Below are 13,172 nucleotides of genomic sequence, written 5' to 3' on the forward strand. Positions count from 1 at the left end.
GTAGTTGAAATAAGTGAATGGGCGGTTTCTTGTACTCAGTTGACAGACTAGAAGTAAATAAGTTTACTCAGGTATACACAAATACAGTTACATAGATTATCATACATAGCAGTGTATGTATAGAGAACCTAAGATAACCCAGAAAAGTCAGACAAAGTGACTTATTTCCAGTACCTGGCTTGGGCTTGCCATATATGATTTTTGGTAAATTTTTTTTTCTTGGTTGTTTGTTGGGCTATCTCGTTGAAACTTGGGCAATGTATGATGGAAAGATTCTTCTTAACGTACAACAAAAATAAAAAAGACAGACAATAAATAAGGGAGTTCACTTCTCAGCCATTAGCCGCCTCTTTGCAGTATATTTTTGTATGTTTTTTATGGTTGTATTCTCATTTTTTTGGACTCATTTGATAGAATGGAAGATATATTACAGAAATAGACATGATTTTGATTGCTTTCATGACAAAAAGTACCTTGAAATTGGGCTCAAAGTAGCGGAAATGTTCGATTTTTTGCTGATGTTCAATGAACTTTGTGTAAGTCAAGTTGGTTAATTTTATTAAGTGCATTCTAGCCTAACCACACTGTAATCCAGCAAACTCAGTAATCCGGCACACTACAGGTCCCAATGATGCCGGATTTGTGATGGAGGACCTATATTAGACAATGCTCCTGGTCATCCTTCAGACTTGGCAGAGCAACTGTCTGGGGACATGAGCTTCATTAAGGTCAAGTTTTTTCCTCCTAATACCACTCCTCTTCTCCAGCCCATGGACCAGCAGGTCATTTCAAACTTCAAAAAACTCTACACAAAATGCGTGTTTCAAAAGTGCTTTGAAGTGACCTCAGACACTCGATTGACTCTAAGAGAGTTTTGGAAAGATCACTTTAGTATCCTCAGTTGTGTGAACCTTATAGGTAAGGCTTGGGAGGGAGTGACTAAGAGGACCTTGAACTCTGCTTGGAAGAAACTGTGGCCAGAATGTGTAGACAAAAGGGATTTTGAAGGGTTTGAGGCTAACCCTGAGAAGCGTATGCCAGTTGTGGAATCCATTGTGGCATTGGTGAAGTCCTTGGGGTTGGAGGTTACTGGGGAGGATGTGGAAGAGTTGGTGGAGGAGAACAATGAAGAACTAATCACTGATGAGCTGCAAGATCATCTTCAACAGCAAGAGGCCAGACCTGAGGAAACTGCTTCGGAGGAGGAGGAGAGAGAGAAATTGAAGAAGTTGTCTACTTCAAAGATTAAGGAAATGTGTGCAATGTGGCTTAAAGTGCAAACCTTTTTAGATGAAAATCACCCTCACACAGCTATTGCAAGCCATACCGGTGACTATTACAATGACAATGTTCTGAACCACTTTAGACAAATCATAAAGGAACAAGAGATACAGAGCTCTATGGACAGGTATGTTGTGCGACAGAGGTCCAGTGACTCAAGCTGGTCCTAGTGGCATTAAAAGAAGAAGGGAAGTAACCCCGGAAAAGGATTTGCTACCTAAAGTCCTAATGGAAAGTGATTCCCCTTCTAAACAATAACAACTTCCACACACTCCCCTCCTCCCATCCCATCAATCATCACCAGATCTTCAATAATGGTAAGTGTCATGTACATACAGTGGACCCCCGACGTACTATGTCCCCAATTACGTTAAAACCGATCTATGATGCTTTTCAGCGTAAAAATTTGACCCCGACGTACATTGAAAACTGGACTTACAGCATTCGTCTGGTACCTGTCTATGGAAAATTTTATAGGGTGATTACCTTTATGTACCTCAACATTACATGCTTACAAGTAAACTCATTGGGAGACAACCATATTGTTTACCGTAGTCACCCCGTGTAGACATGTGAGAAAACTTAACCACCCCTGGTCACGGCAAGTGGTTCCTTCGACCTCACAATCTTATCCATATCTATCCGAGACCAGTATGGATTGGATAGCACCCACAAGTACGGTGCTACTAATTAATTGTGGACTGTATAGATTATATTAGTTTAACTGAATGAAGGGGGGTGGGGTAGGTTACACATGGATATATCCATCGAGGAAAACACTTGTACATAATCTCACCACTTACCAGATATTCTCTGGTGGTCACTTGATGTAGCTGGATCACCCATAACCTATCCAATTACAACATACCTAACTGGCCAGTATCAGTCTGCTATAACTAGAAGGGTTACTTAACTGTGGGTGATTGATACTCCTTATTCCCTCCATTCACCATCTCATTTCGATGTCCTGCTACACCGACACGGTTCTTATTCCAGCAGGACGAGGTATCCGTCGGTTTGTCCCGGTTTAGAAGTTGTGATTCCATAAAGCTTCACTATCCTCGGTACGAGAATCACGCGTTCACTCGGAGCAGGGCGATCTATTTCACATCCCGCATTCTCTTAACTCAATGTTATTATCACTGATTACATTATCATTCACAAGACGATTTAACGTCTCATAATTATTATACACATTAGAGGTCACTCCATTAAGATCTGAGGCCGATGAGTGAGGATTAACACACGGGTATTTCCCCTGGACACACACCATGGCCGCGCACCAGTCACACCCGGTCAAACCATTATTCACTAATTTTACCACCTTTTTACGGTGGTCCCGTAAATCACGTTCCCTCACTCTTCACCAGGAACAGTTACGACACTTCCTATTATGAGGTGAGGCCCATATTAATCCTTAGGCCGCCGTGAACGCCAATTTTCTGATCCCACGTTTTCACAGCCTCCTCACTACATTCAAAAACACTGCCGCCCCCTCGTGCCCCTGTTCGACCTATACCCCCGCACATCTGCGCAGGCGCAGCGGGAACCCAGTTGGTTCCATTCAAAATACAAATACATTTTGACCCAAGTCAACACATTAAACACTTATTAGGCACTATAGCTTCGGAAATTAAATAATTTCCACACTGTCCACATGTCTGTCCGCCTGAGCGCACCTCAGCTGGCCTTAGTGTGCCAATGTTTACAAGCCAGAGCGGTTGCTCCCAAGCTTATATTCGGAATATTTTGTATTATTCCATTGTTTTTAGTGCTTCTAACTGCCAAATAAGCCACGATGAGCCCAAAGAAAGCTTCTAGTGCCAACCCTGTGGTAAAAAGGGTGAGAAATACTATTGTACCATGGTCAGCTGCTGCTGCTGCTGCTGCTGCTGCTGCTGTAGCACTATCAGCTGCTGCTGCTGAAGCACCATCAGCTGCTGCTGTACCATGGTCAGCTGCTGCTGCACCATGGTCAGCTCCTGCTGCTGTTGTAGCACCATCAGCTGCTGCTGCACCATGGTCAGCTGCTGCTGCACCACGGTCAGCTGCTGCTGCACCACGGTCAGCTGCTGCTGCTGCTGCTGCTGCTGCTGCTGCTGCTGCTGTAGCACCATTGTTGGTATGACTTATCGAGAATACCAAGAAACAATTAACCCCAGAGGGTTAGCCACCCAGGATAACCCAAGAAGTAAGTGTGTCGTCGAAGATTGTAACTTATTTCCATTGGGGTCCCTAATCTTGTCTCCCAGGATGCGACCCACACCAGTCGACTAACACCCAGGTGAACAGGAAAAAATGCCTGGAACTAGTGCTCATATTGGTGAATTTAAGGCAAGTAAAGGTTGGTTTGTGAGATTTAAGAATCGTAGTGGCATACACAGGTTGATAAGGCCTGTTCTGGACAAAAATGCCAAACAGGACCTACATTACTCTGCAGGAAAAGTCATACCCAGTGTCTCATCACTACATCTTCAATAAAGGTAAGTGTCATTTATTCTTCATTTAGTCAAGTAGTACATGCACAATATATATTGTGCATGTATCCTTCTTTTTGTGTGTAGAAAAATGTATATTTCATGTGCTAAAATTTTTTTTTTCATACTTTTGGGTGTCTTGCACAGATTAATTTGATTTCCATTATTTCTTATGGGGAAAATTAATTCAACCTACGATCATTTCGTCTTATGATGGGCTCTCAGGAACGGATTAATATCATAAGTCAGGGTTCCACTGTACAGTGGTACCTTGACTTACAAGTGCCCCAACTTATGAGTTTTCCGAGTTACGAGCCATCACTCGGTCAGTCTTTTTACTTTGAGTTGCGAGCCAAAATCCGCGTTACAAGCAAGCTTCAGATACGCCACCACTAGTTGGCGGTGTATCTGACATCAAGTCCAACACAGTACCCAGAGGAATATCAGGTACTTCATCCCATCCCACATGCTCTTCCAAGACATAACTTGAAGGATAATACTCCCACACTAATCCCAGATTGTAGTGAGGCACCTCGTCCTTGTTTGGTTCTCGTATAAATTCAGGGAAGAGGTAGCCTCCATTTCAACAGTTTTTCCAGAAACATTAAGGAAGACCTCCGTGATATTTACCTGCCTCACGCAGGTTCCTTCAGTGGGTGGAGTAGTGATGGTGGGTGAAGTAGTGATGGTGGGTGAAGTAGTGATGGTGGGTGAAGTAGTGATGGTGGGTGAAGTAGTGATGGTGGTGGGTGAAGTAGTGATGGTGGTGGGTGAAGTAGTGATGGTGGTGGGTGAAGTAGTGATGGTGGTGAGTGGAGTAGTGATGGTGGTGAGTGGAGTAGTGATGGTGGTGAGTGGAGTAGTGATGGTGGTGAGTGGAGTAGTGATGGTGGTGAGTGGAGTAGTGATGGTGGTGAGTGGAGTAGTGATGGTGGTGAGTGGAGTAGTGATGGTGGTGAGTGGAGTAGTGATGGTGGTGAGTGGAGTAGTGATGGTGGTGAGTGGAGTAGTGATGGTGGTGAGTGGAGTAGTGATGGTGGTGAGTGGAGTAGTGATGGTGGTGAGTGGAGTAGTGATGGTGGTGAGTGGAGTAGTGATGGTGGTGAGTGGAGTAGTGATGGTGGTGAGTGGAGTAGTGATGGTGGGTGAGTGGAGTAGTGATGGTGGGTGAGTGGAGTAGTGATGGTGGGTGAGTGGAGTAGTGATGGTGGGTGAGTGGAGTAGTGATGGTGGGTGAGTGGAGTAGTGATGGTGGGTGAGTGGAGTAGTGATGGTGGGTGAGTGGAGTAGTGATGGTGGGTGAGTGGAGTAGTGATGGTGGGTGAGTGGAGTAGTGATGGTGGGTGAGTGGAGTAGTGATGGTGGGTGAGTGGAGTAGTGATGGTGGGTGAGTGGAGTAGTGATGGTGGGTGAGTGGAGTAGTGATGGTGGGTGAGTGGAGTAGTGATGGTGGGTGAGTGGAGTAGTGATGGTGGGTGAGTGGAGTAGTGATGGTGGGTGAGTGGAGTAGTGATGGTGGGTGAGTGGAGTAGTGATGGTGGGTGAGTGGAGTAGTGATGGTGGGTGAGTGGAGTAGTGATGGTGGGTGAGTGGAGTAGTGATGGTGGGTGAGTGGAGTAGTGATGGTGGGTGAGTGGAGTAGTGATGGTGGGTGAGTGGAGTAGTGATGGTAGTGGGTGAGATAGCGACAGTGGTGAGTGGAGCAGAGAGAGAAAGAGAAAGAAAGAGAGAGAGAGAGAAAACAGCAAGACGTCTCATCTCTCGCCTGGACCAATCCTGGATAGCTCTGTCATTTCAGCAGAGCCTTCAACACAGGAGGGATGTGGGTGGCCTTACTGTTATGTATCAGTTAACCCTTAAACTGTCCAAACATGGATCTACATCAATATTGTCAAAGTACCACACTTGGATCCACTTCGAGGACAGCGTGAAACAAGTTTTTATGCCACAAGATGGGCAGAAAGCAGCAACTTCACTCTGGCTGTACCCTTCTCCAGAACATCACTCCATCTGAGATCATATATACCCAGGATGACTCGAGTATGGAACACTTTCGTACAGGATAATGATGTCAACGAGGTAAAGTCAGTTGATCAAATGAAAATGCTGGCCCTCAGATGGCTCCAACTTCATCCTGTTCCCTACTTGTATGTCTCATAGCAATAAAAATGCTTTCAAATGAGCTGATGTAGGTAACAGCTCTTAGCTTGCCAATTAAGTTAGGAATCCTTAACCTGTAAATAGCTTGTCAATAAAGCTAGGGATCCTTAACCTTGTCAAACCCTGTGTAAAAAAAAAAAAAAAAAAAAAAAAAAAAAAGTCAGAGTGAGTGAGTGAGTCTCCTCAGTGATTACCTTCATGGTAGATCTCTAAGGGTAGTTCTCAATGGAACAGAATCAGCAAGACATCCTATCGGGGCAAGTGTTCCACAAGGAAGTGTTCTGGTACCATTGTTATGGAATGTCTACATAATGACCTTCATCTCGTCCCAGAATCCCATGCAAATGCAGATGACTGTACACTGACATTTACTTATTCAAGAGAAGAAATGCCAGCTGCTCTAAGCTACATCAATCACCATCTCAGAGCTATATCAGCTTGGGGAAATAGATGGCAAGTAACATTTGCACCAGAGAAAACACAAATAATGATGATCTCTAGGCACCAAGATGGTAATGCCGGTGTAGTAGTAAGGATGAATGGGAGGGTGTTGGCACCTGGGGAAGAAGTTGATATCCTTGGGGTGAAATTTGACTCCAAACTGACCATTAAAAACCACGTTGTAAATCTTGCAAACAAGGCAGCCAGGAAGCTTACAGCACCTCGCCATATCTCGCATCTGCTTGACAGCAGGGGTTGCAAGATTTTGTACGAGGGACAGTTACGCTCACACCTTGAGTATGCTCCATTTTCTTGGTTCACCTGCCCCCCTTCTCATCTGCGACTCGTAAAGGTTTGCAGTTCAACCCACTTTGCACACAATTCCATACTAATTCTCTCCCTTTTTACCACAGGGTTGGCACTAGAAGCTTTTTAGGGGTCCATGGTGACTTACAGTGGACCCCCGGTTAACGAACTTTTTTCATTCCAGAAGTATGTTCAGGTGCCAGTACTGACCGAATTTTTTCCCATAAGGAATATTGTGAAGTAGATTAGTCCATTTCAGACCCCCAAATATACACGTACAAACGCACTTACATAAATACACTTACATAATTGGTCGCATTTGGAGGTGATCGTTAAGCGGGGGTCCACTGTATTTTGCAGTTACAAGCACTAAAAACACTGGGATAATGTGAAATGTACCGAATGTATGCGTAGATGTGACTGCACTGGCTGGCTTGTAAACACTGGCACTGAGGCCACATGTGGGACGCTTCCCGGACGAATCATGTAAAGAGAGTTTTTTATCATGAGGATAGGCAAAATTTTTGCTTTCAAATGCTTCGTATGGCGGATTTAACGCGATGCATTCGTAAGACGGGGGTCCACTGTATTAATGTAAAATAAGACATTTAACCCCTTGACTGTCGCAACCCCAAATCCTGAGGTGTCTCCTGGTGTTGCAAAAATAAAAAAAAAAATTACTTATGAAATGATAGAGAATCTTTTCCCGATGGTAATGACACCAAAAGAAAGAAATTTGATGGAAAACTGACGGAATTACTCTAATGAAGTTAGTGACCTCGGCGATATTTACGAATCAGTGGTTTCATCCACTTTGAGCCCTATTTTTGGCTAATTCCGTTGTTCCAGTCAACCAAACTCACAGCTATTTCTTTAGAACTCCATTTTTTCTATCGATTGAGTACAAGAAATAGCCCATTTACTGATTTCAACTACTCAAAAACATGGTCAGAAATTTGCAATTTGGCCAATTTCACGAAAATTAAAAAATATGACAAGAAGAATGTAAGCAAACTGGGTGGGGAGCGCCGTATTAAAAAGATGAGGAGCTGTATAGCAAGTTTTGGTCATAACTTGAAATCACCGTATTAGCGGAACGCCATAAAGCAGGGCCCTACTGTAGTTTATAAGCAAGGGGGCTAGTAATCCCTTCTGTATAAATTACTAAATGTAAAACAGATCAACTTTATAGTATTCTTCTTTTTAGGTCACCTTGCTTTGGTGGGAGATGGCCAGTATGCTGGAGAAAAGCACAAGTTTTTTTTTTAGCATGCTGGCTGTCTCCCACCAAGGCAGGGTGATTCGAAAAAGAAACAGTTCAGATGTCCCTCCAAACAGCAAATAGTATCCCTATCCCTTCTTTAGAGTGCAGGTACTGTACTTCCCGCATCCAGGACTAAAGTCTGTCTAGCCAGTTTCCCTGACTCCCTTTAAAAAATATTATTTTGCAGGCCTTGAGAAAGTCGAGAAAGAAACGTGCCATATGTAGGGGCTCTTATCGATCACCACCACAACCACGATCCAACCGGTACGACTTATACATGAACTCTTCTCCCTCACCACGAGCACCACCACCACCACCACCACCACCACCACCACCACAATCTAGGGTATGTAAATAACACTGATCCTGACTCTTCACAAACATTTATTAAGGGGCCAAAGTTTCTTACATATTGAACAGTATCATAAATTTTGTATACAATTAAGAGATTCATAAAAGTTGCACTTTTATCTTATGTGAACGTAAAGCTTAGAAATGTTAGGTAAGACACATATGCAACAGTTAGGTATCTTTATTTCGAAACGTTTCACCTACACAGTAGGCTTCTTCAGTCGAGTACAGAAAAGTTGATAGAAGCAGAAGATACTTGAAGACGATGTAATCAGTCCATCACCCTTAAAGTTTTGAGGTGGTCAGTCCCTCAGTCTGGAGAAGAGCATTGTTCCATAGTATGAAACAATATTGTTTCAGACTATCGAACAATGTTCTTCTCCAGACTGAGGGACTAACCACCTCAAAACTTTAAGGGTGATGGACTGATTACATCGTCTTCAAGTATCTTCTGCTTCTATCAACTTTTCTGTACTCGACTGAAGAAGCCTACTGTGTAGGCGAAACGTTTCGAAATAAAGATACCTAACTGTTGCATATGTGTCTTACCTAACAACCTGTCGGTATTTTATACCATTTTAATGTTCAAAGCTTAGAAATATTATGCTTTTAGATAGTGTTTCCAGGAAGATGTGAGGAATGTTTTGAGTGGTAGTGGCTTGAGCATCTAGCAAGCATGTGTGAGTGTGTTGGATCAAACTGAGTTAACCCTTTCAGGGTCAGTCCCATTGTATCACGGCTTTGAAGCCATGGTATCAGTCCCATGGTACAACGCCACGAGCTCGGCTCACTCATATAAGCTGTGAGCAGTAAATTTGGGTCTAGACATGAGAGAATGGGTCTGTGTGGTAAGTGTGCATCATATAAAAAAATCCTGCAGCTCTCAGCGCATAATGAAAAAAAACTGCAACCGTGTTTTTGGTTTAAAATAGCAACTTTGCTGTGTATTTTCGTATAGTTTTTATGATTGTATTCTCGGTTTTTAGGTCTCATTTGATAGAATGGAAGATATATTAGAAAAATAAGAGATGATTTTGAAAGTGGCTTGAAATTGAGCTCAAAGTAGCAGAAATGTTTAATTTTTTTCCAATTAGTGTCCAACTGGTAAGTCTGATACACGTTTAGGAATGTACTGACATTATTTATACAGTTATTACAGTATTTATACAATTATTACAATAATGCAGTAGTCTGCATAATGGTAAATCTTTTATGTGAATAAAAATTCAAAATTGAAAGCAAGCAGAATATAAAAGGGTCCTGGAGACATGACTGAGGAACAGAGGAAATATTTATGTAGTGCCAGGAATGTCTGCATTATTTATTCTGGACCCTATTTTGAAATTGGCGATTATTAAATTTTGTGTGAAATTGGCAAAATTACTGATTTCTGATCACTTTGTTGGGTAATTAATATAGGTAGGTGGGCGGTTTCTTGTACAGGTCAGCCATCACTAATCTGGCATCGTCGGGACCTGTAGGGTGCTGGATTAATGACGTTGCCAGATTGCCCAATTAACCCTTTGGCTGCTGCAACCTCAAATCCTGAAGTGTCTCCTGATGTCGAAAAATATTCGAAAAAAAAAAATTCTTATCAAAATCTTAAGATTAATTTTTGATTATTTTAAACCCCCAAAAAATTTTCACGATCAGTACTTACCGAGATATAGAGGAGTTAGGTTAGCAGAAAATGAGCTGCGTATGACAACAGCGGTGAATGCCGCTCACCCAGTAAACTTTGGTTTACTTCCATTCGAAGGTTTTTTTTTTTTTACTATTTTATTTTTTTCACATAACTTATGTGGCCTGTGAGACCTAAGTATGCTGCAATGTATATATATACACTTGTTGTATGTAACACAATAATCGCACAAACATTAGTATCTATATTATTTACAAAACTTGTTTACACAAACGAACAATATACAGGTCTCTCTCAATATTCGCGTTTTCAACTTTTGCGAGCCTCACACATTCGCGAATTCCCAACCGCCAAATTCCCAGCTGCCAAACCATATTTAAGTTTCCCGCCACCTGCGAGTCTCTACTACCCTCCCTCCAACCCCCGCAACTGGAACCCAGCCCTCCCACCAATGAGTGTTTTGTTTGTTCATTATTTGCTATTAAACTACAGTATAAATAATGTAAACCCATTCATGACTGCATATTGGAATGGCTATTCGGACAGGTATTAGACGGTGACATCATGTGTTTACTCTTGAACACAGCAAAGAATCAAACATTTCTGCTACTGCTAATAATAACAATAGTAATAATAATAATAAATGCGATAGAATTGAAGGAGGAAATTGTACAAAAAATACGAGGGAGTGGTTGACACATCGTCAGTAAGTGTGGCTTTGTTTATGCTGGAGTGAGCATTAGTCTCCGTGCTCTTCCAAACATTTCACAATAATTCATTGTGTTTGGTGCTTGTAGATTGAGTGCAACTGGAGTTGTAGAGGCAGTGGTTGAGGAAGCGGTTGAGGCAGTGGGTGAGGCAGCGGTTGAGGCAGTGGGTGAGGCAGCGGTTGAGGCAGCAGTTGAGGCAGTGGGTGAGGCAATGGTTGAGGCAGTGGTTGAGGCAGTGGTTGAGGCAGCAGTTGAGGCAGTACATTAGTACTAGTACATTACGTAGTACAGTACATAGTACATTAATAATATATACTATTATTATTTATAACATATATGTTATTAAATACCACTGCCTCTATCATTGCCTCTACCATTGCCTCAACTGCTGCCTCTACCATTGCCTCAACCGCTGCCTCGCCCACTGCCTCACCCACTGCCTCACCCACTGCCTCACCCACTGCCTCACCCACTGCCTCACCCACTTCCTCAACCACTGCCTCTACCATTGCCTCAACCGCTGCCTCTACCATTGCCTAAACCGCTGCCTCTACCATTGCCTCAACCGCAGCCTCTACCATTGCCTCAACTGCTGCCTCAACTGCTGCCTCAACTGCTGCCTCAACCGCTGCCTCAACCGCTGCCTCACCCACTGCCTCAACCGCTGCCTCACCCACTACCTCACCCACTACCTCACCCACTGCCTCAACCACTGCCTCACCCACTGCCTCACCCACTGCCTCAACCGCTTCCTCAACCACTGCCTCTACCACTCCAGTCGCACTCAATCTACAAGCACCAAACACAATGAATTATTGTGAAATGTTTGGAAGAGCATGGAGACTAATGCTCACTCCAGCATAAACAAAGCCACACTGACCATGTGTCAACCACTCCCTCGTATTTTTGTACAATTTCCTCCTTCAATTCTATCGCATTTATTATTATTATTACTATTGTTATTATTAGCAGTAGCAGAAATGTTTGATTCTCTGCTGTGTTCAAGAGTAAACACATGATGTCACCGTCTGATACCTGTCCGAATAGCCATTCCAATATGCAGTCATGAATGGGTTTACACTATTTATACTGTAGTTTAATAGCAAATAATGAACAAACAAAACACTCACCACACTGGTGGGAGGGCTGGGTTCCAGTTGCGGGGGTCGGAGGGAGGGTAGTAGGGACTCGCAGTGGTTGAGGAAGTGGAGGCAGTGGTGGAGGCAATGGTATTTAATAACATGCATGTTATTAAAGCATAACATGTATATATTTAGTACAATTTACGACGTTTTCATGTATTTTATGATTATTCATTATTCAACAAGTTAAGGAAGCAGTATTGTAATATATTTCCCTACAATATATTGGGGCACCAAACATTCGCAATTTTTCAACATTCGCGAGGCTCTTGATCCCCTAACCCTCGCAAATGTTGAGGGAGACCTGTAAAAAAAAATTTATTACTGAGCAGTTTTCGTCAAAGTATTAGCGGGCAGTTGTGTTAGGTAGTTATCCTAGGTAAATGGTCATGTGTCATCATTCCTACCTATCTTTCTTTCTTTCTTCATTCATTCATTCTTTCTTTCTTCATTCTTTCCTCCCTTCTGGTTTCTATAATGTATATACACATATATAGTCACTGGACACTTATATAGAGGTGCAATTATTATCTTCTGGAAGCTTGTGTTTTGTGTGTGTGTGTACTCACCTAGTTGAGGCTGCAGGGGTAGAGTCCTAGCTCTTGGCCCTGCCTCTTCACTGCTCACTCTTCACACACACACAATGTGTGTGTGTGTGTGGACTCCTAAATGTGCTGAGGTCAGGGTCTGGCAGCTGTCAAAATGACATTACTGGCTGTCAACACCAATGGGGTCGCATGTCTTCCTCCCCACCTCCTTCTAACTACCTACCATTCTTTCTTTTCCTCTCTTTCTTTCTTCCTCTTTTCTTTTTCTTTCTCATTTTTTATCTTTCTTTCTCTTTCTTACTGTCTCTTTCACTTTCTTTTTCTTTCTTTCTTTCTTTCTTTCTTTCTCCTTCATTCTTCTGGGCATTGCTTTCGATCACAAACTCCTCAGAAACATGAAATTGATCTTCACAGACACTTCCATCTGTGTTAGAGCATCACTTGGGAAGAGAAAAGTCCCAGATTCGCTGGGAGTCACGTATTTCCTACTGCTAGGCATGCTGAACAAGGAATACTGAAATGGCATTCCCACAATGCACCACTGGCTCCCCGATTTTTTTTATAGTGTGCACACTGACCATGGAGGCCCATTCTCTCACATGTGGGCCTACCAGCTTTCTCCTGCTTGATTTGAAGCACTAGAATTTTGGCGTATTAATACGTCAAACACATTGACTTGTAAGACGTATGTATATGAAACAGTCAAAGGGTTAATGCCCTATTTTTGGCCCATTCCATTGTTCCAGTCTACAGAATTCATAGCTATTTCTCTAGTATTCCTTCTGTAGTGTTGTTTAAATTCAGCAAGGTTTATACAAGCGTTGCACTGAATCTACACTTCAGTGCAACT

General features: G+C 42.7%; 1 protein-coding gene across 4 annotated transcripts in view; it reads left to right on the plus strand.

The window, feature by feature from the left end:
• The window catches only part of LOC128698666 (von Willebrand factor A domain-containing protein 5A), a 267,556-nt gene that overhangs the window by 217,521 nt on the left and 36,863 nt on the right, over positions 1-13,172 (plus strand). For 2 of the 4 annotated variants that reach the window (XM_070104010.1, XM_070104008.1), the window contains one exon: positions 8,117-8,275. The exons of the other annotated variants lie outside the window; for them this stretch is intronic. In XM_070104010.1, the coding sequence (XP_069960111.1) occupies positions 8,117-8,275 (159 nt within the window). The remainder of the gene's footprint in view (positions 1-8,116; positions 8,276-13,172) is intronic. 4 annotated transcript variants of the gene reach the window in all.

This window comes from Cherax quadricarinatus, chromosome 88, assembly GCF_038502225.1.
Source record: "Cherax quadricarinatus isolate ZL_2023a chromosome 88, ASM3850222v1, whole genome shotgun sequence".
NCBI classification, from domain to species: Eukaryota; Metazoa; Arthropoda; class Malacostraca; order Decapoda; family Parastacidae; genus Cherax; species Cherax quadricarinatus.